The sequence below is a fragment of the Cervus elaphus genome, chromosome 1 (assembly GCF_910594005.1).
Source record: "Cervus elaphus chromosome 1, mCerEla1.1, whole genome shotgun sequence".
Classification (NCBI taxonomy): Eukaryota; Metazoa; Chordata; class Mammalia; order Artiodactyla; family Cervidae; genus Cervus; species Cervus elaphus.
The window spans coordinates 20,243,809-20,271,673 of record NC_057815.1 but is presented as its reverse complement, the minus strand read 5'-3'; the positions used below and the strand labels follow the sequence as shown (position 1 = coordinate 20,271,673).

Below are 27,865 nucleotides of genomic sequence, written 5' to 3'. Positions count from 1 at the left end.
GACATGAAACATGGACTGGTTCAAAATCAGGAAAGGAGTAGAAGGCTGTATATTGTCACTCTGCTTATTTAACTTATATGAATAGTACAGCATGCAAAATGTCAAGCTGGAAAACTCACGCTGGACTCAAAATTGAAGGGAGAAATATCAGTAACACCAGATTTGCAGATGTTACCACTCTAATGGCAGAAAGCAAAGAGGAACTAAACAGCCTCTTGATGAGGGTGAAAAAGGAGAGTGAAAAAGCTGACAGTATTGAGTAGAGTTCCTTGTGCTATTAATATATTAGTAGGTCCTTATTAGTTATCTATTTTATAAATAATAGTGTGTGTATGTCAGTCCCAATCTTCCAATTTATCCCTACCTCCCCCTTATCCTCTGGAAATCATAAATTTTTTTTCTGCATCTGTAACTCTATTTGTGTTTTATAGATAAGTACATTTATAACCCCACCCTTTTTTTAAGATTCTGCATATAAGCGATGTCATATGATATTTATCTTTCTCTGTCTGCCTTATTTCACTCAGTATGACAATGTCTAGGTCCATCCATGTTCCTACAAATGGCATTATTTTGCCCTTTTTATGCCTGAATTTTATCTTTTTTATTGTTAAAAATAAGCTGTAGTTGACATAGCTTGTTTTGTTAAACAAAAGTTTTTTATATGAGAAAATAAAAGCTAAACATAATTAAGTTAAATATATAAAATCATGTTCCTGGGACTTCTTTCGTAGACCATTTGGTTGGGAATCTGCCCTGCAGTGACAGGGATGTGGGTTTGACCCCTGGTCAGGGAACTAAGATCCCACATGCAGTGGAGCAGCTGGGCACGTGGGCAGCAACTCCAGAGGCCTGTTCCCCCCACCCCCCACAGCTAGAGAGACGGTGTGCCACAGTGAAAGATCCCATGTGCCATGACTAAGACCTGATCCAGTCAAACAAATAAGTATTTAAAATCATGTTCTTTACTCAATAAGTTGTTATTGTTATTGTGTGTTAACTAAATTGTTTTCATTAGTGTGTGTCCTTGTTTACCAAGGTGAGGCAGTATCTTCTGGGGACATATATTGATTTTTGTCTGTCCAGATACATGAAACACTTAAAATAGCACTCAGGAAATTGTTGATCCCATTATTTTGCTTGGTTCTGGTAGAACTGTTAATGAAAATGCCATTTCTCCATCTCTTTCACATCCCTTCTCCCCTCAAACCAAAATGAGCAGAAAATAGTTCTCTTACATCCTTAATAGAAGTGCATCAGCAAAGTCACTCATTTTTTCCCTGGATTACTATTTAGATGCTGAGACAAAACAGGCAGTCTTTTCATTGGATTAGATAAATGGGAATGTTAGAAATCTATTCTTGATTATGGCCATACTTGGAGTGAAAGAAGGATCAATAATAGATTAACCTCAGAGACAGATAGAGTGATGAAAAGAGCATTATTTCTATGCTTACAATTAAAGAGTCCAAACCAAGTTCATGACTTTTCTTGAACCTGTTGGAGAGATGAGTTTGCAGAACAATGAACTGAAATCTAAGGAGAGACAGGTGCCTACAGGTGATTATAAGATACAAGGGTTTGTCTACTGGGAGCAGGTGCAAGCAGGCGCTGGTAGGAATTAAGCTTAGTGAATTAGTCAAGGCCACAGGCAGGCTGGTAGAGAATGAAGGCCACAGGTAACAGAGTGAGTTCTATTCATGGTTCTCTATATGGCGAGAGTACTTAGAAAGCAGAGACGAGTGTCAGTTGGGAAGGAGGAGAGGCCTGGAACTCTGTCCCTGTATACTTAATGGGGCAAAAGCCTTCATCCGCAGGGAGATACGAAGAAACAACCAGAAGGATAAAAGCCGCTGTTGCCCTTATGTTACTGAATAAAACTCAACTAGGAAAACAGAATAGGGAAAACTCTCTACCCCTCTGTTAGGGGAAGGAATGTATGCCTGAATTATAGTTCAGAGGGGCCACATCCCTGAGCCCTGTGGGTCCAGTATCCACCTATGACTGAAGTCAAATCAGGACAACAAGAATGCTGTTGTCCCGTCTCCTCCACCATCAAGTAAGAAGTGGCAGTGATTTCAGTGCCAGAGGGTTATCATCAATGCAGACAGACCCTCTCTGAGACACATTGGCAAACAGAAAAAATCCTCCATCCATGTGGGAAGGGGCGGGAATCTGTGCAGAACTACAGCTAGGACGAGGGAAGGGGCTCTGAGAAGGCACTTCTCTAAGACCCAGGGGTAGTGTCTACCTAAGACCTATTTGTACAATTTATTTATATGCAAGATCAGATGCTTTCAACTGTGATATAGAAATTATAAACGTGGGTAAAATGAAAAGGCTAGAAATACAGAATACACTAACAGAGATGTAGGATTTCTTTGACAAGATAATCAATAAACTTGAAACAGTCGTGGAGAGAATCACTGAAACTGAAGGTAAATCAATAAAAGTTACCCAGACTGAAACAGAGGAGAAAAAAGAGTGGAAAAAAACATGGAAGAAAACATCCAATATTGTGGAATGATACGGAGCAGTGTAACAATTATGTAGTTGGGATCCACAAGTCCATGAAGTTCAGAGAGCACCTTGCTGGATAAATCCCCATCCTGCTAACACCAAGAAAAACAAGCCCACCCAAGCATAGAATATTCAGACTGTTGAAAACAAAAGCCTGAAATACTGTAGACTGAGAGGGGGAGAGACACATTACATACAAAGGAACAAAGACAAGTAATAGAGCTGCCTTTTTCTCAGAAGCTATTCAAGGCAGAAGACAGTAGAATAGTGACTTTAAAGTGCTGAATGAAAAAAATTTCAACCCTGAGTTCAATGCCTAGCAAAATACCTTTCAAAACTGAAGTGTTGAAGTTTTTCTTAGACAAATAAAACCAGAATTTATTGCCAGCAGATTTACTCTACAAGATTGTTACAGGAAGTTTTTCAGGCATAAGAGAGAATAAGACAGAATGTTGGTTCGATACAAACAAATGAAGAGCTCTAGACATGGAATTAAGTGAGTTAAACTAAATTTTTATTTTGATTTCTTTGAAAGATAACAGCCTAAAACAGAAAGTATCAATAGTTTCAAACTCCTGTGGGTCTATAGTGTATGTAAAAATAAAACAGACAACAACAAAAGCACAGAAGTTAGGAGGAAGGAATTTTAGAGTATACGGTTTAACTTCCTTAGAGAACATGTGGAGCAATATGTGTGTTAGTTGCTCAGTTATGTCTGACTTTTTGTGATCCCATGGACTGTAGCCCTCCAGGCTACACTGTCCATGGAATTTCCCAGGCAAAAATACTGGAATGGATTGCTGTTCCCTCCTCCAAGGTATCTTCCCAACCTAGGGATCGAACCCAGGTCTCCCACATAGCAGACAGATTCTTTACTGATTGAGCTACCTGGGAAGCCCTGTGGAGCAGTATTATATTGGAAGGCTGACACTGATTAATTAAAGGTGTAGAGTATAAACTGTAGGGTAACCACTATTTTTTAAACAAGTTATAGAGAATAAAGTAATGTGGAGATAATAAAAGTGCTCAAAGAAGATTAGAGTTAGGTATTAGCATATTTTATGACCATTGAGAACAGAATATTTTTATCCGAGTGCAAATAATGTGATGTACAGAATGAACTGTATGTATAATACTGTAGGGGAGGAAACAAATTTTTTCCCCTAATCTTCTAGATTCTCAGCTGTGACTTTATTAGAAAATACAGGTTAACAAGAGAAAATGCCTGCAAATTCATGTTTTACATACCATAGGAGCCTTTACAAGAAAATAAAGAAGCCGTTAAACTTGAGCAGTTTTAGGCCAGGTCTGATGAAGGGTGGAAGGTCATGGAAAAATGTGAACAGGACAAAGAGGTATGAGCTAAGAATTACAAGCTGGGGGAAATTTAGCATGGCCTGCTTGTTAAGATTTCTCTGTGTCCTTCTGACTTTAAAGATCAGTATGCACGTTTCCTCCAGATTATAGTGAGGATACCTCTCACTTGAGGGTGTTATCTCAGATGCCTGTAACTTACAATATCCTATATGCCAAGGTGCCATATGTAGGGGTAGTGTCCTGAATCCCAGCAATACTCTTTTGTTAATATTAGTGGTGAATGTGTCTTGAGTAAGCTATGGATTTAGGACAAATTTTAAGGTGATGGGCAACTTGAACATGTTTGATGACTGAAATAAAGCAACCAGTGTAGAGGGGGAGATTGGATGTGCAAGAAATGGGTTGATACATGTGAACAAGGAGACTTGTGCAGGTATGCTAGCCTTGTAAAAACAGAAAGGATAATTATTCCTTAGAGATGAGATGAAAAAGAACACAAGTCACAAAATGAGGTATTTTGAAGCAGAGAGGAGAAATTTGAGGATTCTCATGCCCTTGGTTTTCTGAGTCTTTTCACTAAAGGGTAAGGTTAGAAGTTTAGGAAAGTGGGAAAAGTTTAAATAAGTGTCTGTGTTCAAGGTTTTTTTTCAGAAAGAATCAGTGATACATCAGATAATGTTCAGTGAGAATGGATAGCATGAATTTGTAGTGAAATGTCATATCCTGTTTGCTTTCTTAAAAATTTAACTGTTTTCTAGTTGTTGGTAGCGTCCACTTTTTGTTGTCTAGTACTTAATGGATGATAAAGATATTTTTAATCTTTTTGGATCATTAGCTTTAATTTTATATTTAGACAATTTTAGTGCTCATGTGAATTATCCTGCTACTGAGATGTATTAAAATTTCATCGCTAAATGTACTAATATTGCCTATCTTTTAGTATTAGCCATTCTGGTGAATGTGAAATGATATTGCATTATTGTTTTAATTTATACTTTTCTGATAACTAATATATTGAGCAACTTTTAATTTGCTTACTTTAATATGCATATCTTTCTGTGACATGTCTGATCAAATCTTTTGCACGTTTTTTTAAAAATTCAGTTATCAGTTATCTTACTATTGAGTTGTAAGTGTTCTTTATTGTTTTCCCTGTCGAATTACTTTGGCTCCTTTGTAGAAAATTAGTTGACCATATATTTAATGAACTCACTACTATGCTGTTCAGTAGATCTGTATGTCTACTGGTATGTTAAAACAACTTCTTGCTTATTGTAATTTTGCAGTGAGTCTTTAAATCTGATCATCTAAAGTTCTCTAAGTTTTTTCTTCTCAAATATTGTTTTGGGTAATATCAGACCTTCCATAGAAATTTTAGAATCAGTTGCTGTCAGTTTCCACACAAAAAAACTTACTGGAATTTTGATTGGGATTACATTGAAACTTGAAATCAATTTGGGAAGAATCGAAATATTAGTATTAGTTTTACTGACCTATACATAGAGGATCTTTCAAGTTTTAGGTCTTTTAAAATATATCTCTGTGATCTTTTTGAATTTACCTATCTTTTCTGATGTGATTTTAAATGATATTGTTATTCTGTGACCTTGCTAAGCTAAGTTACTCATTTTAATAACCTCTTTTGTAGTTCCCTTAGCTTTTAATGGGCATCTCTGGCAGCTCAGATGGTAAAGAATCAGCCTGCAATGTGGGAGACCCGTGTTCGATCCCTGGGTTGGGACGATTCCCTGGAATCTACCCACTCCAGTATTCTTGCCTGGAGAATTCTATGAAGAGAGGAGCCTGGCAGGCTACAGTCCATGGGGTCGCAAAGAGACATAGCTAAGTGACTAACACTTAGCTTTTTATATGTAAACAATTATCTTTTTTACAAATAAGGACAGGTTGACTTTTCCTTTTCAGTCTGTATGTGTTTTATTTATTATTTATTTTTGCCTTTCAGATGTGACCAGGGTCGCCAGTAAATGTTGATTAGGCAGAATAGACTTTGCCTTGCCCCTATGTTAGTGGAAAAGCATTCATACCATTAGATACAACATTAGCAGAGAGCTTTTCATAGATGTCCTTTATCAGAGTGAGAAAGTTTCCTTCTTATCTTACTTGTTAAGTAATTGTATGGTTGTTTTGGTATCCTAAATGACATGAAGCCTGCACATCAGATTCTTTTTGACAAGCTGGTCAATGCAATGTCACATTTCTTACTTGACTATAAACTCAGAATTTAAAAAACAAAACTGATGCTAAGGCCTTATACTAGTAGAACAGACTTTAGAAATAACCTATTCAAAACTTTGTTTAGAGAGATATTGAGTTCCTATTGGTATACATTGGTAAGCAATGCATACCCAGTACTCTAAAAGTTTCTTGAATTATTATATTTCCCCCTTAGGGGAAAATTTTGTTTTCAAGAATTCAGTTCTTTAGGAATTTTTTTTTTTTTTTCCTGAAATGAGTTGCTAAGCATGCTGCTACTGCTGCTAAGTCGCTTCAGTCGTGTCCGACTCTGCGACCCCATAGATGGCAGCCCATCAGGCTCTGCCTGGATTCTCCAGGCAAGAACACTGGAGTGGGCTGCCATTTCCTTCTCCATAGGAATTCCTAAATTTGGTAATTGCCGATTTCATTCGTCTACTTAAAACCAAAAAATAAATAGATAAATAAAAGTATTTCTGAGTTTGTGATTCGATTCCATGGCTATAATGGAAAAAGTCGTTATTGAATCTGGTATTTAAGACTTTCCTCTTCAACAATTTTAAGCTGCGATTTGTAGAATTAATAAACTCAGGGAAATGGTAAAGTGCAATTCTTAAAGTAGTCTTCAGCAAAACCACTCTGTCAATTTCTTTAGAAATCAATGAATCTCTAGAGCAATCTGAGATAATCTTGTGAAATTTTGGTGCAAATAAGTCTCACTTTTGTACATCTAGTCAATACCCCACATGATTCAGAAAGAAAGTTTTAAAGGTCATTTGAATCCACGTTTACACGAACTCTTGAATCTTTCTATGGAGATTTTATGTATGTGTGCTAGGTCACACAGTCATGTCCAACTCTTTGCGACCCCATGGATGGTAGACCACCAGGCTCCTCTGTCCATGAGGATTCTCCAGGCAGGAATACTGGACTGGGTTGCCATGTCCTCCTCCAGCATGGGATTTTAGATATAGTCAAATAAGGGTTGGCTTCTGGAAAAAGACTTCCTTGTTTTAGGCCAGTACAACTCTAGCTGGGAAATAAGGTCTGCTAACAAAAGGAAGGACATTTTCATATTCTATGAATGGTGATAGCGATAGTTATTTTCCTATGGTCACTTCCCACCTAACTCAGAAGAAAAACATTCATTACAAAGGTCTCCCAGCACCTGGATGCTCATGCCTTCTACTCCCTCTCTGCCTTGTCTTCGAATCCTTTATTCCTTGCTCACTCAAGGACGGCCACACTCACCTCATTTGTCTTGAGCTTCTGCCTTCTGTTTCCTTTGCCTGGGGCATTTATCCCCTAGATATCTGCTTGACTTACTCTTAACTCCTTCAGGTCTCTAAGTGTTAGCTTATCAAACAGGCCTTTCTTGACCACTTACATAAAGCAGCCACTTCCCTTAACAGTTATTATTGCTTATTCCCCTTAACCTGTTTTTCTTCTTAAGACTTAATGTGCTATAGGATTTATGATCCAATGGGACTTTTACATATTTCTCTCTCAAAATGCAATCTTTGATACATATAAGAGACGATAGATGTAAAGTTTAAATATTAATATATATAAACATTAAGAGCATGATGATATAATGAAAACTGAGCCAATAATGACTCAAGGATATAGAAACTTGTTTCAACTTAAATTAATCTCTTCAATCCCATCCCCCCACCTTTCTGTTAAAGGAGCAGACTTTTATTTACAACTCTTTTACAGTTTTATACTTTTTTAATAGTTGTGTTCCATGCCTGTTCTTACACAGACATATTTATGCCTAAAAATTAATTATTTCATTTTTGAATCTTATAAAACAGTGTATTATGTTTGATATTCTAGGATGTATTTCATTCCACTTTATTTTTCTAAGATTTTTCATGTTGCTGGTTTAGCTAATATTTCATCATGTGAATCTAACACAGTTTCGGGGGTTGTGGCTATTACAGATACTGTTACTGTGGACATTTGTGTGCCTGTCTCCTGGAATGTCTGGGAAAGAGTTTCTCTTGGGTATATGTTAATACTTAGGAAAAGAATTGTGTCAAGCTGTCTTCAGTAACCACTAATTTACTCTATCACCAAAAGTAGGTAATATCTACATCCTTTTATTCACCCCAGTACTAGGTATTTTGAGGTGCCTTCGTATTTACCAATCTGCTGGGTTAAAATGGTATCTCACTGCAGTATTAATTTGCACTTGTGATAACTAATGAGATTGAACATCCTTTCGCACATCTGTGGGCCATCCCTGCTGTTTTAATTGGAGGGACAACAGTGAGAGATGCGGCTGAAGCCCAGTGAGGGAGGCGCAGAATGTGGGTACGATGTGGGTAGGGTCAGTGGGGTAGTGGACACTGGGTAACGCCGAGCCTCGTGAGGGAGCTGAGGTCATGACGAGATCAGTCTGGGGCCGTGTGACTTACAGAGAATCGACAAGGGGTTGAACACTTGAAGCAAGTTAGAAACAATTGCAGTAGGCTGATGTATTGCTCAAAAATGGTAGCGAGTTTGTAGAAGCAGTTATTATTGATCATTTTCCTTGTTTGCTTTAATTTTTCTGTAAACAAGAAGTTCTATAAGAGTAACTTTTATTTTTCTATGAAAGCTGCGTATTCACTTATTTTTTTTCTAAAAATCATACTTTGAAGTTCTAAAAGTTTATTATTTTTTTCACAGATTCACTAGCAGTTTCATAGCAAAATTCTTAAAATGTGTTATATTTATTCTTAAAATGTAATGATGGCTTTTCTGTTGCCAAAGATTGAAGATTAATTGCTAGTGTAATAATTTTAGCAACATTGCGTTGAATGGCTTTTATGAACTCAGCAGCTGTGGTTACTCAGACTCAGCAGCTGCAGTTATCCTGACTCAAATGGTTTTGCATCAGTTATTAGAGAAGTCAGAAGTTTCTGGTAAATTCATTTTTTGAAGTCAGGAAGCTTAAGATAATCTTTTCTTGCAGATATCCTTCTATTTGAATATATTAACTCACATTTCAGGAACATTTATTATTTACAGCTTTGCCAGTAGCACCACTGGCAAAAAGAGGTAATACAGATGTACTTTTATCCAGCGTGTAAATGTAACTTTGTGGCTTCTAACTGTAAGCAAATCTCAGTTTGAATACTTGTAACATTTTGAGTTTTATGACCATAGCAAGACAGAAACAAGTGGATTGGAAGACTTTATCAGTCTGCTTAATTTTGTAGCATACACATTGATTTTGAATTTATTACTTTTGAGTGTTTATAATGAAATACTATGGTCACTAATATTGTACACTTAATTTTTTACTTCTATAATTGATTGTTTAGTTAAAAAACAGAAATGTCTCTTAGTTTGAAACACTGGCAATTAAAGGAAAAGAATTAAGCATTATTTCATCTTTCCTTTGTGAATTATATTTTATGGCAATGAAAGAAAAGTTGATAGAAGAAAATTTTTCTTTATTGAATAGTTCTACATAATAAATATAAAAGGAATGAAGAAGTTGAAAAGTCACTATTTTACAAACCCTAATAACTGATTCAGAAAATTATTATCAAAGGTTGAAACCACTAGATGGAAAATTGATGGGGACATGTGCACGGGGGATCAGCTCTCACCATGTGTCCCCAGCGATCCGTCTTTGCATCACAGGAGGATGTCCTCGGACTCTGCCTCCTGATGTGATGCACTGTGAAGAGCGCTTTCCACAAGTATTCTTCCAGCAAAGTGAACCTGAGCTTAATCAAGTCTTTAGAAATAATTTCTACCTAACAGAAAGCACAGAGGGTAAAGGAACAATATAAAGGAGACTGTTCATTCCAGCATGTGGGACATCATGCAGGATAACTCAGTTTTATCAACAGTTCAGGACTTGCAAAAGAGGAAGGGCAGAGACTCCTCTGCATTAAAGAGACTCAAAATACAGAACAACTGCATACCTTTCCGTGGGTACTGAGTTGAACACTTTAAACAACTTTTGAGACCAATCAGGGAAATTTAAATATGGGCTGTGTATGATATACACCCATGATTTTATATTAGCGTTTTATGTGAGATAATAGTGTTGTGGTTATGTTCTTCTTTTTTTTTTTTTGAGCTGCGTATTACTAATAAGAGAAGTAAATAACATGCCCTGGGTCTTGCTTTCCGGCTCTGCCGGGTCTTCGTTGCTGCATGCGGGCGTTTGCCTCAGCTGTGGGAGCCGGGCCTCTTGTGGTTGTGGATCACGGCTCTGGGGTGAGCAGCTGTCAGCGGATGTGACACGCGGGTTCAGTGCTCCTGCCTTTTGCGCTTAGCCGCTCTGTGGCAGGTGGAATCCTCCTGGATCGGGGATGGAACATGTGTCTTTCGCATTGACAAGCAGATTCTGGACCACCAGGGAAGTCCTTGAATTTGTTTGAAAACACTTAAGGAATAAGGCCAAAGTAACAGAAAATAAATTAGAGATGAGGGAAGCAAGTTCAGGAACATCTTGACCATAGTTGAATCTGGATAGGTATTTTTAAAAATATTCTTAGCTAAAATCAACTTTTGTATATCTTTGAAAATGTCCACAGTACAATTATTTGTACAAAGTTACAATAAATGTGATGGGTATTTATGGGTCTTCTTGACCCTGTCACCCAATTAAAAAGGAGACAGCTTTCAGTACTTACCTCCAAAAAATTATTGGGGGTAGGCAGCAGGTCACTCCATGGTAGATGTTGGAAAAAGCAAATATTCTGAACCCGCTTCTCAGTTGGAGCACAGGCGTGGCAGGCACCAGCAGCAGCCTGTGAGCATATATCTAGTGAAGCAAGGAGGCAGGGGCACTTGAGTCAAGCTCTGGTTCCTGAGCTGAGGCCAGAGAGGGGAGTGAGAAAAGTCGCATCCTCTGTGTGCACCAGAAGAGTCAGCTTTTCCTTACTTACTCTGTCTAAAATAACCCATGTTTTCACTGGCCCTAAATGCCCACTTTTCTGCTTTCCTGTTTATTCTGTGAACTCCCAAGCATTGTTTTAATGATTATCATGGTTCAGGTTTGGTTCAGTTCAGTTCAGTTCAGTTCAGTCGCTCAGTCATGTCCAACTCTTTGCGACCCCATAACTGCAGCACACCAGGCCTCCCTGTCCATCACCAACTCCCAGAGTCTACTCAAACTCATGTCCATTGAGTCTGTGATGCCCTCCAACCATCTCATCCTCTGTCGTCCCCTTCTCCTCCCACCTTCAATCTTTCCCAGCATCAGGGTCTTTTCTAATGAGTCAGTTCTTCACATCAGGTGGCCAAAGTATTGGAATTTCAGCTTCAGCATCAGTCCTTCCAAAGAATATTCAGGACTGATCTCCTTTAGGATGGACTGGTTGGATCTCCTTGCTGTCCAAGGGACTTTCAAGAGTCTTCTCCAACTCCACAGTTCAAAAGCATCAATTCTTCAGTACTCAGCTTTCTTTATAGTCCAACTATCACATTCATACATGACCACTGGAAAAATCATAGCCTTGACTAGATGGACCTTTGTTGGCAAAGTAATGTCTCTGCTTTTTAATATGCTGTCTAGGTTGGTCATAGCTTTTCTTCCAAGGAGCAAGTGTCTTTTAATTTCATGACTTAAGTCACCATCTGCCATGATTTTGGAGCCCCCAAAGATAATCAGCCACTGTTTCCGTTGTTTTCCCATCTATTTGCCATGAAGTGATGGGACCAGATGCCATGATCATAGTTTTCTGAATGTTGAGATTTAAGACAACTGTTTCACTGTCCTCTCTCACTTTCGTCAAGAGGCTCTTTAGTTCTTCTCGCTTTCTGCCATAACAGTGGTTTCATCTGCATATCTGAGGTTGTTGATATTTCTCCCTGCAATCTTGATTTCAGCTGGTGCTTCATCCAGCCCAGCATTTCTCATGATGTACTCTGCATATAAGTTAAATAAGCAGGGTGACAATGTACAGCCTTGAGCTACTCCTTTCCCGGTTTGGAACCAGTCTGTTGTTCCATGTCCAGTTCTAACTGTTGCTTCTTGACCTGCATACAGATTTCTCAGAAGACAGGTCAGGTGGTCTGGTATTCCCATCTCTCTAAAAATTTTCCACAGTCTGTTGTGATCTACACAAAGACTTTGCCAAAGTCAGTAAAGCAGAAGTAGATGTTTTTCTGGAACTCTCTTGCTTTTTTGGTGATCCAGTGGATGTTGACAATTTGATCTCTGGTTTCTCTGCCTTTTCTAAATCCAGCTTGACCATCTGGAAGTTCATGGTTGACATACTTTTGAAGCCTGGCTTGGAGAATTTTGAGCATTTCTTTGCTAGTGTGTGAGATGAGTGCAATTGTGCGGTAGTTTGAGCAGTCTTTGGCACTGCCTTTCTTTGGGATTGGAATGAAAACTGACCTTTTCCAGTTCTGTGGCCACTGTCGAGCTTTCCAAATTTGCTGGCATGTTGAGTGCAGCACTTTGACAGCATCATCTTTTAGGATTTTAAATAGCTCAGCTGGAATTTCATCACCTCCACTAGCTTGGTTAGTAGTGATGCTTCCTAAGGCCCACTTGACCTTTCATTCTAGGATGGCTGGCTCTAGGTGAGTGATCACACCATCATGGTTATCTGGGTCCTGAAGATCTTTTCTGGATTTCTTCTGTGTATTCTTGATACCTCTTCTAATATCTTCTGCTTCTATTAGGTCCATAGCATTTCTGTCCTTTAATGTGTCCATCTTTGCGTAAAATATTCCCTTGGCATCTCTAAGTTTATTGAAGAGATTTCGTCTTTCCCATTCTATTGTTTTCCTCTCTTTCTTTGCATTGATCACTGAGGAAGGCTTTCTTATCTCTCCTTGATGTTCCTTGGAACTCTGCACTCATGTCTGTATCTTTCTTTTTCTCCTTTGCCTTTTGTGTCTTGTCCTTTCTCAGCTATTTGTAAGGCCTCCTCAGACAACCATTTTGCCTTTTTCCCTTTCTTTTTCTTGGGGATGGTCTTGATCACTGCCTCCTGTACAATGTCATGAACCTGGGTCTCTATTTCTTCAGGCACTCTGTCTATCAGATCTAATTCATTGAATCTGTTTGTCACTTCCATTGTATAATCGTAAGGGATTTGATTTAGGTCATACCTGAATGGTCTAATGGTTTTCCCCACCTTCTTCAATTTAAGTCTGAATTTGGCAATAAGGAGTTCAGATCTGAGCCACGGTCAGCTCCCAGTCTTGTTTTTGCTGACTGTATAGAGCTTCTCCATCTTTGGCTGCAAAGAATATAATCAGTCTGATTTCAGTATTGACCATCTGGTGATGTCCATGTGTAGAGTCTTCTCTTGTGTTGTTTGAAGAGGGTGTTTAATTCATGGTGGTTAATTTAATAAACTGCACATATTTGTTTTTTATGATTTGATGAAGTTTGGCATATGATACATTGTGAGAACATCACAATAAAGCAAACATTTCCATCACCCCCAAAGTTTTCCCTCATACTTTATAGTCCCTTCCTCTTCTCTCCCCTCCCCTATCCCGGGCAACTCTGATTTCTAGTTTGTCAGTTTGCATTTTCTAGAGTTTTACATAAGAGTAAGAGTTAAGATCATGGCATCCGGTCCCATCACTTCATGGCAGATAGACGGGGAAACAGTGGAAACAGTGACTGATTTTATTTTGGGGGGCTCCAAAATCGCTGCAGATGGTGATTACAGCAATGAAATTAAAAGATGCTTACTCCTTGGAAAGAAAGTATGACCAACCTAGACAGCATATTAAAAAGCAGAGACATTACTTTGCCAACAAAGGTCCATCTAGTCAAGGCTATGATTTTTCCAGTGGTCATGTATGGATGTGAGAGTTGGAGTATGAAGAAAGCTGAGCACTGAAGAATTGATGCTTTTTTGAACTGTGGAGTTGGAGAAGACTCTTGAGAGTCCCTTGGACAGCAAGGAGATCCAACCAGTCTGTCCTAAAGGAGATCAGTCCTGGGTATCCACTGGAAGGACTGATGTTCAAGCTGAAACTCCAATACTTTGGCCACCTGATGCGAAGAACTGACTCATTGGAAAAGACCCTGATGCTGGGAAAGATCAAGGGCAGGAGGAGGAGGGGATGACAGAGGATGAGATGGTTGGATGGTATCATCGACTCGATGGACATGGGTTTGGGTGGACTCCGGGAGTTGGTGATGGACAGGGAGGCCTGGTGTGCTGTGGTTCATGGGGTCGCAAAGAGTCAGACATGACTGAGCAGCTGAACTGAACTGAACTGAAGAGTTAAGTACCCTTTCGGTTTGGTTTCTTTCTCAGTCAACATTATTATTATAAGATTCATCTGTGTGATCCTGTTGGGACTCTGGGTTTTTTAACTGCTGATTAGTAGACCATCGTATGGATGTACTACAGCTTGCTTATTCACTCACACCTTGAAGGACATTATATTGTTTCCAGTTTGAGGCTACTGACATTAAATTACTATGAACATTTGAACTTTTTATGTTTTGTATGAGCACATGCTTTTATTTTTCTTGGACAAATACTTAGGAGTGAATGGCTGGGTCATATGACAGGTACAAGTTTAATTTTTAATTAACTGCCAAACTGTTTTTAAATGTCACTTAATAAATTTTTCATAAAAAGTATATGAAAGTATTAGGAAACATGAAGTCTTTTATATCTGTGTGTATAGGTATGTATATGTGATGTAAAGCATTCATATATTCTGTGTCTGTCTAAAAAATAACAAAGTATAATTTTACTCCCAGCAAGCCGCATTGTTAGAGCCACTAATTATATGAAAATTTATGATCATACAAAAAATTATCACTCTACAAAACATTATAATTATATCTCCACAAGGCAGAGATGGTTCCAAACATTTCATATAGTCTAATGATTAATTCCAGATTTGAGTTATTTAATATTAACCAGAGTGATACATAAAACATCAATATATATGATTTATACTGAAGTGTTCAGCCTATCACTCCAAATAATTTATACATCAGTATTTGAAAACTGAGATTTTCACTAGTTTTAGTAAAACTTAAACAGCTTTTGATGAGAAATTCATTCTTAATTTGCTTGTTAAAGTTAAAGAAGCTAGGAGTTCTCCTTATATTTATTTTCAGGCTTTAAATATCATATTGCTTAGAAATATGAGAGAAAAATGGTGATGTGAATACTTGACATGGTAGATTGCCTGCACATTTCACTTTTGATCTTCAGTGCAATCTTATCTGTCAAATCACCAACATAAATTACAGTTTGGTCTTGAATGTGACCAGCATAAATATTATTATTGAGCACAAAAGGGGCATAGAAAAAGGATTCCCCACCCTTTATCTTGCATATTTTAACATTAGAAGGATAAACCTCTGGCTTTTCTCCTATATCTCACTTTAACAGCTTAGTTTACTGTTTTTCTTTTACAGTATTTAGCAAGATTTAATATAATTTCTTACATCCTGAATTTTTGGTAGCACAGTGAAACATATTGTACCTGGCCAGGCACCCAGAGGGAAGATGACAATGTCAGGGAGTGAGTGAAGAGAGAATATGGACTAAGTAAACTTTGACGGGCACCCAAATAGCTATTGAAAAAGGAAATATTAATAATACTTGAGCTGAAATTAAAAAAATAATATTATTTAATGCATTTATATTTATTTCAAATACAAATAGAAAAATAATAACATATGCCTATAAAATATTATACATTATATGGAATGCATTATAAATTCTTTTTCTGTAAATTGTTGTTGGAGGAAAAGATGATTTAGCTATTTTTCTTTCCGTTATATATACATTTAATTGCTTTTAGCATGTTTTGGGATTACTAGATATTTTTGTGCAGATCAGTTCAGTTCAGTTGCTCATTCATGTCAGACACTTTGCGACCCCATGGACTGCAGCACGCCAGGCTTCCCTGTTCATCACCAAATCCCAGAGCTTGCTCAAACTCTTATCTATCGAGTCGGTGATGCCATCCAACCATCTCATCCTGTGTCGTTCCTTTCTCTTCCCGACTTCAATGTTTCCCCACATCAGGATCTTTTCCAGGGACTCAAATCTTCCCATCAGGGAACCAAAGTATTGGAGTTTCAGCTTCAACGTCATTCCTTCCAATGAACACCCAGGACTGATCTCCTTTAAGATGGACTGGTTGGATCTCCTTGCAGTCCAAGGGACTCTCAAGAGTCTTCTCCAACACCACAGTTCAAAAGCATCAATTCTTCAGCACTCAGCCTTCTTTATAGTCCAACTCTCACATCCATACGTGACTACTAGAAAAACCATAGTGTTGACTAGACAGACCTTTGTTGACAAAGTAATGTATCTACTTTTGAATATGCTTTCTAGGTTGGTCATAGCTTTTCTTCCAAGGAGCAAATGTCTTTTAATTTCATCATCTGCAGTGGTTTTGGAGCCCCCCAAAATAAAGTCTCTTGCTGTTTCCATTGTTTCCCTGTCTATTTGCCATGAAGTGATGGGACCGGATGCCGTGATCTTAGTCATTTGAATGTTGAATTTTAAGCCAACTCTTTCACTCTTCTCTTTCACTTTCACCAAGAGACTCTTAATTCTTCTTTGCTTTCTGCCAAAAGGGTGATGTCATCTGAGTAACTGAGGTTGTTGATATTTCTCCTGGCAATCTTGATCCTAACTTGTGTTTCATCCAGCCTGGCATTTCGCAATATGTACTCTGCATGTAAGTTAAATAAGCAGGGTGACAATATACAGGCTTGATGTACTCCTTTGCCAATTTGAAACCAGTCTGTTGTTCCATGTCCAGTTCTAACTTGCTTCTTAACCTGCATACAGATTTCTCAGGATGCAGGTTAAGGTGGTCTGGTATCCCGTCTCATTAAGAATTTCCACAGTTTATTGTGATCCACACAGTCAAAGGCTTTGGCATAGTCAATAAAACAGAAATAGATGTTTTTCTGGGACTCTCTTTCTTTTTCTATGATCCAGTGGATTTTGGCAATTTGATCTCTGGTTTTTGAAATCTGGCTTGAACATATGGAAGTCCACGGTTCACATACTGTTGAAGCCTGGCTTGGAGAATTTTGAGCACTACTTTTCTAGCGTGTGAGATGAGTGCAATTGGGCAGTAGTTTGTGCATTCTTTGGCATTGCCTTTCTTTGGGATTGGAATGAAAACTGACCTTTTCCAGTCCTGTGACCACTGCTGAGTTTTCCAAATTTGCTGGTATATTGAGTGCAGCACTTTCACAGCATCATCTTTCAGGATTTGAAATATCTCAATTGGAATTCCATCACTTCCACTAGCTTTGTTCATACTGATGCTTCCTAAGGCCCACTTGACTTCACATTCCAGGATGTCTGGCTCTAGGTAAGTGATCACAGCATCGTTGTTGTGAATATCTTTTTCATACAGTTCTTCTGTGTATTTTTGCCACCTTTTCTTAATATCTTCTGCTTCTGCTAGATCCCTACCATTTCTGTCATTTATTGTGCCCATCTTTGCATGAAATGTTCCTTTGGTATCTCTAATTTTCTTGAAGAGATATCTAGTCTTTCCCATTCTATTGTTTTCCTCTCTTTCTTTGCATTGATCACTGAGGAAGGCTTTCTTATCTCTCCCTGCTGTTCTTTAGAACTCTGCACTCAAATGGGTATATCTTTCTTTTTCTCCTTTGCCTTTAGCTTCTCTTCTTTTCTCAGCTTTCTATAAGGCCTCCTCAGTCAGCCATTTTGCCTGCCTTTTTGCATTTCTTTTTTTGGGGGATGGTTTTGATCACCGCCTCCTGTACAATGTCACAAACCTCTCAGTCCATAGTTCTTCAGGCACTTTGTGTAGCAGATCTCATCCCTTGAATCTGTTTATCACTTCCACTTATAATCAAGGATTAGATATTGGTCACCCTGAATGGTCTAGTGATTTTCCCTACTTTCTTCAATTTAAGTCTGAATTTGGCAATAAGCAGTTCATGATTTGAGCCACAGTCAGCTCCTGGTCTTGTTTTTGTTGACTGTATAGAGCTTCTCCATCTTTGGATGCAAAGAATATAGTCAGTCTGATTTCGGTATTGACCGTCTGGTGATGTCCATGTATAGAGTCATCTCTTGTATTTTTGGAAAATGGTGTTTGCTATGACCAGTGCGTTCTCTTGGAAAGCTCTGTTACTCTTTGCCCTGCTTCATTCTGTACTCAAGGCCAAACTTGTCTGTTACTCCAGGTATCTCTTGACTTCTTTCTTTTGCATTCTAGTCCCCTATAATGAAAAGGACATCTTTTTTTAGGCTTAGTTCTAGAAGGTCTTGTACGTCTTCATAGAACTGTTCAACTTCAACTTTTTCGTTCAGCTTCATTACTGGTTGGGGTATAGACTTGGATTACTGTGATTTTAAATGGTTTGCCTTGGAAACGAACAAAGACCATTCTGTTGTTTTTGACATTGAACCCAGGTACTGTATTTTGGACTCTTTTGTTGACTATGAGGGCTGCTCCATTTCTTCTAAGGGATTTTTCCCACAGTAATAGATATAATGGTCATCTGAATTAAAATATCCCTTCCTGTCCGTTGTAGTTCACTGATTCCTAAAATGTCAGTGTTCACTCTTGCCATCTCCTGTTTGACTACTTCCAATTTACCTTGCTTCATGGACCTAACATTCCAGGTCCCTATGCAATACCATTCTTTACTGCATCGGACTTAACTTCCATACCAGTCACATCCACAGCTGGGCATTGTTATCACTTTGGCTCCATCTCTTCATTCTTTTTGTAGTTACTTCTCCAGTCTTTCCCAGTAGCATATTGGGCACCTACCCACCTGGGGAGTTCATCTTTGTATCATATCTTTTTTCCTTTTCATGCTGTTCATAGGGTTCTCAAGGCAAGAATACTGAAGTGGTTTGCCATTCCCTTCTCCAGTGGACCACGTTTTGTCAGAACTCTCCACCATGACCCATCCATGTTGGGTTACCCTACACAGCATGTCTAATTATAGTCCTTGTAAAATTTGAAGTTTAAATACATTCTTGCCTTCTCTTATTTTATCTTGTAGCTATATATTATTCAGTCTAGTTAGAAGTCTCATAATTTTATTGTCTTTAGTTACTTTTTAAAAATCTGATCTCTATTATATCTGTTTCCTATGTATTAATTTTTGCTCTTACTCTTTTCTTCCATCTACATTCTAAACTTTATAAGTTGTTATGTTTGACTTGGTTTTCAGCATTGCTTCTGTTTGAACATAAGTGGTTTCTGCTTTAATTTTCCTCTATGAATCTCATTCACTGTAGTTCTATCAGTTTTGATTTGTGGAATTTTCTTGATTGCAGTGTGTGGAGTGTAGTTTGAATTTTGATCACTGTATTTAGACAGATCACATTATCACCCAAAAGCCAAGGTAACAAACAGCAAGTGTCCCTGCTCTTTTCCTCTGCAAGGCAGTTTGTTTTCTGACTAGCCTGTTGGGTACTTTTATTGACAGTTCTGGACTTCTGTTTTCTCTCTTTGAAAATTTGAACCTTATGAACTCAATGAGGGACATTTTACAAAGTAATTGACCAATGTTTTTCTTAAGTGTCAAGGTCAGAAGGAAAAAGAATGACTGTCACAGTTTTGGGTGAGACTATGATAAATAACAGCTAAATGCACTGTGTTATTTTCCTGAGAGAATAATAGGAAATCTGTGGGAAAACTGGTAAAATTCGAACATGGTTTGTAGTAGATTAGTTAATAGTATTGTACAGTGTTAATTTCCTTGTTTTGTTAATTATACTGTGATTATGTAAGATGTTACTATAGTTAGGGGTTAAGTGTATAATTGGAATCTTCTGTACTATTTTTGCCACTTTTATATAAATCTAAAAATAGTTCACAATAAAAAGTAAACAAATCAACCAACCAAGCTGTAGGCCCCTTAGGCAGATACCCCAGGGCAAATGCTGGCTTCAGAGCCCACCTAGGCCTCTAGCTCTGCTCCGCCTCTTTGGCTCTACCATTTAACACTTTCCAAACTTAATTTTCCTTGCACTTCAGTGATAAATTTTTAAAGTTTTTTTTGTTGCTAATATTGTTATTTATGCATAATTTTAAATTGCACTGTTATAAAATTTTCTCCAGGTGTTTAATCTGCTGCCATATACCCCAAGACAAACATGTAACTTGCTTAATTTCTTTGACAATCCATTTTCTCACCTGTAATTTGAGAATAAGCATTCATTTGTAAAGTCTATATTCTTTCTCATTCCAAGAAGGACTTTACTGGAGGTGACTTACAGAAATAAAAATAATCTATTTGTGTAAAATCAATAGTTGAGGAAATCAAAGAGAGAATTAGGAAAGGAAAACTAGGGAAACAGTTTATGCCAAAAGAAGACAAACAACAACTCATGCTCTCAGGTTCTATAAAGGTGTTGTTAGATTAGAAATTCTTCTGTGTGCTTTACAACATCCAAAAGAAAGGAAAAATAAAATTGTAAGATTTAGCATGCTGCAGCAAAGACACAGCTGCTCAGGAGAAACCTAGGCGTTCCGGAGACGTCTCTCTTGGTTTGAAGTGATCGCGGATGGAGAGCAGTGGCCGCGCCTCCCTCCGGCCCCCACAGCGTTGACGCTGCCGCGGGGCGTGCCAGGGGCATGGTGCGAACTGTGCACTTAGCACATGGAAGAAGTGATGTGCTTTTCGTGGGAAATTTCATCCCCTTTGACACCCTTTTAAAGGACTGTCATTGAAAAAAGTATTTTTAATTGGTTTAAAACATGAGTAATGGAAAGATATTTTATCATCTGTTCTTTGTAAAAAGATAAATGTGTCAGATTTTATAAAAACAAAAGATGCGTTAGTATACTGTATTGGTCTTTATCTTTCTGGCTTACTTCACTCTGTATAATGGGCTCCAGTTTCATCCACCTCATTAGAACTGATTCAAACGAATTCTTTTTAATGGCTGAGTAATATTCCATTGTGTATATGTACCACAGCTTCCTTATCCATTCATCTGCTGATGGGCATCTAGGTTGCTTCCATGTCCTGGCTATTATAAACAGTGCTGCAATGAACATTGGGGTGCATGTGTCTCTTTCAGATCTGGTTTCCTTGGTGTGTATGCTCAGAAGTGGGATTGCAGGGTCATATGGCAGTTCTATTTCCAGTTTTTTAAGAAATCTCCACACTGTTCTCCATAGCGTCTGTACTAGTTTGCATTCCCACCAACAGTGTAAGAGGGTTCCCTTCTCTCCACACCCTCTCCAGCATTTATTGCTTGTAGACTTTTGGATAGCAGCCATCCTGACTGGCGTGTAATGGTACCTCATTGTGGTTTTGATTTGCATTTCTCTGATAATGAGTGATGTCCCCCAATACAGTATACTAATGCATATATGTGGAATTTAGAAGGATGGTAATAATAACCCTATATGCAAAACAGAAAAAGAGACACAGATGTACAGAACAGACTTTTGGACTCTGTGGGAGAAGGCGAGGGTGGGATGTTTAGAGAAAACAGCATCGAAACATGTATATTATCAAGGGTGAAACAGATCACCAGCCCAGGTTGGATGCATGAGACAAGTGCTCGGGGCTGGTGCACTGGGAAGACCCAGAGGGATTGGGTGGAGAGAGGGAGGTGGGAAGGGGGATCGGGATGGGGAATACATGTAAATCCATGGCTGATTCATGTCAGTGTATGGCAAAAACCACTACAGTATTGTAAAGTAATTAGCCTCCAACTAATAAAAATAAATGGGAAAAAAAAAAGATGGTCCATTGTTAGAAGTTATAGCCCCATCTGTATTATACAATATTTTTATTATGCATTTGAACTCCCTTTTTATTACTATTCATTAAAGATTGTATTATAATCATGTTATTATGAAAAGCAGTGCTCATATGTTATTTTTCTGGGAAGAAAACCTTTTTGGGCTGGTAAGCATTTTATTTTAAAATAGTTTTTAACATCAACTGTAAAAAACATCATGTGTAGAAAAATATTTGAACCTTTTTTCCTTTAGACATCTCTTTGCATTCTTACTTTGTTTTCTGTCGTGTTTGACAAATTTTAAACACAAATAAGTGATAGCAATTGTTACCAGAGTCAAAATAGCACTTCTTCTGACTACCAACTGGTGATGTTTTTTGGTTTAGTAGAGCTGATGAATTGGATGCTGTTGTAGGGTTCAGCTGGAGCAAATGAAAATAATTTATCAGAAAAACAAAGAAAATGAAACAATGAATCACCACAGTTTTTTCTAGATTAGAGAATCAATCAAAAACTCTAGAAGGAACTTGAGTTTAACAGCGATTCTGTATGTTTATCAGTTAATTTGTGCATTTATTTTGAAAGATTTATGGTCCTTATTTTATTGTGAACTTCAATAGTATAAGAACCCCCAAAATATCAAATGTAGCCCAATTTATTAAAAAGGAAAAACAGCTTATATCTCTCAAAAAGTAAAACAGAAAAGATAGTTGATAACTGGCAAATGTTGATGTATAAAATATTAGCTTAGGAAAACATATTGTTTGGATTTGGGGATTTGTTTCTGTCAGATAAGCAATGAGCTAGCACAGTTTTAATATTCAGTTGAAATATTTAGGAAGACCCATCAAAAGATACTTAACTGATTTTTATACATCTACTCTAATATCTATAATATGATATATAGAATACTCAGTGATATCCTAGATCATTCTTAGTAAATGATCAAGAATACTTACTGATATTATTGAAATGGAAGCCATTATACACTGTGTTGAAAAGAAAATGTGAGTGAATTGATTTTGATGAGAATGATGATGTGTGTGTGGGTTAGTCCCTCAGTCGAGTCCAACTCTTTGTGACCCAGTGGTCTGTCCATGGTATTCTCCAGGCAGGAATGCTGGAGTGGGCTGCCATTTTCTTCTCTAGAGAATGGTGACAGAGAAGCTGATAACTTGAAAGTTACAGAAATGAAGTGAAGTGAAAGTTGCTCAGTCGAGTCTGACTCTCTGCAACCCCAGGGACTGTAGCCCACCAGGCTCCTTGGTCCATGGAATTTTCCAGGCAAGAATACTAGAGTGTGTAGCCATTCCCTTCTCCAGGGAATCTTCCCTACCCAGGGATCGAACCCAGGTCTCCTGCATTGCAGGCAGATTCTTCACTGTCTGAGCCATCAGACACTTTTTGCAGAAGTGAAAGCCCTAAGTAGGAAAGAAGAATTTATTTTGCTTGATTTTTACTAATTGATCTATAACTTCTTTCATTTGAGTCTTATGTATAGAATAAACATTGAGATGGCAACTTAAAATCAACATAGAATCCTGAAAGCTTAGGTTTATTGTAATGTGTACCAACAGTTACTTAAAATTGTTTTACTATTTCATAGTTTGCTATACTATTTACTGGGCTTCCCTGGTGACTCAGATGGTGAAGAGTATACCTGCGATGCAGGAGACCCTGGTTCCATCCCTGGGTTGGAAAGATCCCCTAGAGAAGGGAATGACTACCGTCTGCGGTATTGTTGCCTGGAGAATTCCATGGACAGAGGAGTCCATGGGGTCATGAAAAGTAGGACACAACTGAGCGACTAACACTTTCACTTCACTTTCATACTATTTACTATCTTTTCTGTCATTTCATCTTTCCAAAAAATTATATCAGCATTTTGAGGTTATATGATTTAAATCATTCCAATTGAAAAATATTTTTATTTCAGAAGTGAGCAAATAGGTTATTAAGACTGGATCTAACTGAAGAAGTAGCTTTTCAGGTGTAGAGTCATTATAATATGTACATAAATATATATATACACACACACACAGTCTTTATAAGCTAAATATGGCTGTTTTTGTATCCTACTGAATGGTCGTGTTCATTTATTGCTTTTTATTTTCTTCATTCAGGTTATTTCACAGTTGAAAATCTTAGGCAGATCCGTAACAGCTGGTTGCAAATTTGATAGAGAAATCTGGTCTAATGAACTTTCTCCTGTCCTCAATCTCTGGAAGAAATTAAATCAGGTTAGTAGTAGAACATTCTTCCTCTGTTTTTTCTTTTTTCCCCATATCCTTTTTTTTGTTTTCTCCAGTTTTATCTCCAAATTGTCTATGTTGATGAATATGTTGGTAAATTTTGGCATTGATGTGCCCTTGATGTATGCAGTATTCTGGAAGAAGATGAAGGAAATAATAGTAATAGAAGTAGATCAGCCCAAGAAGTAGTGTCACCAGTGTAATTTTTCTTATCCTGATAATGTACGGTGACATCCTCCGTGGCTGATACATATTTTGCTCACTCTTTGCCTTCTCTTGCCTCTTTGTGTAAAGTCAATGACTGCTCTTAAAGGTGAAATTTTTCAAAGGAATTCAAGTGCTAAGAAAAAGCAATTCATCGACTGGAATTGACTTATTTCTATATTGCAGAGTAGTTATAGATTATAGATAGTTGCTTGCTCACTAGGCAAAACCATTACAGTATTATTGGTTACTATTCTAATTGAATAAGGGCTTACTTTCTGAAATTAAAAAAATATAATTTTACAACTCATAGTTTAATAATGCTATAAAATGTTTATGTATCAATAGCCTTCTCTAATAAGGGAAGTCAAATTAGGCTTATTTCAGAACCTAGTTCAAACCCTCAAATCTTACAGTTTTCAAGTTATTCTTAGTGTCAACAATTGGTGATTGTTGGGAGTCTGAATAAATAATTGCCCTCAACTAACTGGAATTGCCACTTTATTTTGACCATCAGATTGATAAAACTAGCTTGAGGAAGAATTAGAGAGTGAAAGATACACTGCATCCCTTGACATTCCACACCCAGGCTCTCCACTCGTGCCTGAGGCATACAAGTAACCACATTGCACAGATTTCTGGCCATGAAGTCATGGCCCTGATTTCCATTCTTCATATCAATTCATATTGAAGTTATTATTCTTTAACCTTCTTTTTTTTTTCTTAAACCAATCTTTGCTTATCCTTTAATTAAAATCAAATTTATGCAAATTTATTGAGGAAATTTGCTGTTAATCTGATTCTTATTTCTTTGTAACTCATTAGTTTTTTGCCCGCTAGTATATTTTCTCTCAGATCTCCCTAAATTTCACCACATTAAATACAGATGTGGATTTTGTTTGGTTTTGCATCTATTCTGTTTGATACTCTGAGAACTTGGAATTCTAAAAGCCAGCCTTTCCAGCTATACCTGTTTCAATGTATTCCTCACATAGCTGGGCTGTATGCTGTGAAATATCAAGTACTGTGCTGTCATCGGTGGGTGCTTAATACTGCTATTTTCAGCCCTGAAATGGTAAGATGGTGAGCAGTAATCTTTCCAGGGAAACATGAAAAGATAAGTTTGCAACCCAAAGTTCTCCTAGCTTGACCCTAGCCATGGCATCTGGCCCTCAGCTGTAGGTTACCGTATTCTTTTCTTGCCTGTTACCCAAACACTTTCTGTCTCCCAGACATTTTCTGTTCTTTTTGTGCCATCTTCTGGGTTCAGTGTCCTCTTGTTTTGTCCAAGACAGAATGCAGAAGTGGGAGATAGGTTGCCCATTTTGTCCAGAACCAAGCATAACTTTTAAAATGTCATTTTAACTTTTATTTGTAAGATAAATACAGATTCATTAAAAGATAGTTATTATTATATTATATTCATAGTAGTTAAATTAATCTTTCAAATATCTTGTGCTTCATCCTGTTATAATGTTTTATTTTTTTATCTCTCCCATTTCCTTCCTGAAGCTATTGCCATAATTTAGGCTTTTATTCTTTCTCATACATGTTATTGCAGAAAACAGCAAATTTGACTCTCCTTATAATATGTCCATCCTTGAAGCCCTATTTGAGATTATTACGTTAATTTTCCTAAAGAAAATTGTTTTTCACAACATGGCTCCATATCCAACCTTACCCATAAGCCTTTTTCATAGTGAGGCAGACCTCAGTGGTTCTGTCTATGAGGACTTTCCAAATGCTGTTTCCTTCTACTGGAATCTCCTGGCTGTGCTAAACCAGGGATGGGCAGGTAAAGTCCCAGCAGCTTCCAGAAGCCTGCTCAGCTGTTACTCATTCCCCTCTTCATATTTCTGTAGTATGGACTTATAATTTGCATAATAATTCCCATAAAAAATCATATTTTAAACTAAGGAAGTTAATATTTGGCACTGAGGACTAGGCTTTCTCTTACTTGGAAGTAGTGAAAGTGAAAGTCGTGTCGCCCAGTCGTGTCTGACTCTTTGTGACCCCCATGGACGGTAGCCCTCCAGGCTCCTCTTCAATTTAGAGTGTAGGATTAGGGTTTGGTTTGTGTTAAGATAAGGATTATGCTCCTTTCAAATACTTGGAGATAGCACTAGTTTGGAGCCATATAAATTAAATTATCTTTTTGAAATTTATTGGAAATTCCAAGGGAGTGCTTGCAAACTAACATTAAAGTTTTGATTGTGGCTGTTTTTTGACAAGAGATTCGGACACATAAACTCCCCACTCCAGTTAGTACCAGATCTCCACATAGGCAGTTTTCCTGTGGTCCCTGAGGCACAGGTGGTGGGTGGAAGGCAGCTTATTTCTATTTCAGTCTTTTATCAAGGATGTAACCATTTGGGATTTCACATTTTTTGGATGTATCATTTTTACCTCTCCACCTTGAGCAGATATTGGACATATTCCCTGGTCTCCCAAGCCCATGTATATGAATACCAAAGCTCAGGTTCACTAGTGTCCTTGAACTTCAGTGGCTTGTTTGCTACTCTCTCATTCTTAGTTTGGAGAAAGAAAAACCTTTCTGGATGTCTTGTATTCTCATAAAAAACCCAGTCTTACGTGACTCTTCATATACTATGGAAATTAACTTTGTAACTATTTATCTAGCTAAGTGTTGTGTTAAAAAAGGATAATAAAACTTGTATTATCTCTCTGAGAGGAACATAGGTGACAGCTGTAAATTCCTTCTAAACCTCAGGACACTGGCAAGACTAGAGCATTATCTTCATAGGTATTTCCATGACAGAAGGATAAAGCCCAAACTTGGAAACATCTCTGTGGATCACAACCAATTGTGGAAAATTCTTAAAGAGATGGGAATACTAAACCATCTTACTTGCCTCCTGAGAAAACTGTATGCAGGTCAAGAAGCAGCAATTAGAACCAAACATGGAACAATGGACGGGCTCAACATTGGGAAAGGACTGTATATTGTCACCCTGCCTATTTCACTTGTATGCAGAGTACATCATGCAAAATCCGGGCTGGATGAAACATAAGATGGGATCAAGATTGTTGGGAGAAATACCAATAACCTCAGATATGCATATGATACCACCCTAATGGCATAAAGTGAAGAGGAACTAAAGAGCGTCTTGATGAAAGTGAAAGAGAAGAGTGAAAAAAGCTCACTTATAACTCAACATTCAGAAAACTAAGATCATGGCATCTGGTCCCATCACTTCATGGCAAATAGATGGGGAAAAAACAGAAACAGTGACAAACTTTATTTTCTTGGGTTCCAAAATAACTGAGGCAGATGGTGACGGAGCCATGACATTAAAAGACGCTTGCTCCTTGGAAGAAAAGCTGTGACCAACCTAGACAGTGTATTAAAAAACAAGAGACATCACTTTGCTGACAAAGGTCCGTCTAGTCAAGGCTATGATTTTTCCAGTGGTCATGTATGGATGTGAGAGTTGGACTATAAAGAAAGCTGAGCGCCAAAGAATTGATGCTTTTGAACTGTGGTGTTGGAGAAGACTCTTGAGAGTCCCTTGGACTGCAAGGAGATCCAACCAGTCCATCCTAAAGGAGATCAGTCCTGAATATTCATTGGAAGGACGGATGCTAAACCTGAAACTCCAATACTTTGGCCACCTGATGTGAAGAACTGACTCATTAGAAAAGCCCTGATGCTGGGAAGGATTG

General features: G+C 37.8%; 1 protein-coding gene across 3 annotated transcripts in view; it reads left to right on the top strand.

Moving 5' to 3' along the window:
* The window catches only part of DYNC2H1 (dynein cytoplasmic 2 heavy chain 1), a 395,598-nt gene that overhangs the window by 271,816 nt on the left and 95,917 nt on the right, over positions 1-27,865 (top strand). For all 3 annotated transcript variants that reach the window (XM_043892886.1, XM_043892813.1, XM_043892970.1), the window contains one exon: positions 23,849-23,965. In XM_043892886.1, coding sequence (XP_043748821.1) covers positions 23,849-23,965 — 117 coding nt within the window. The remainder of the gene's footprint in view (positions 1-23,848; positions 23,966-27,865) is intronic.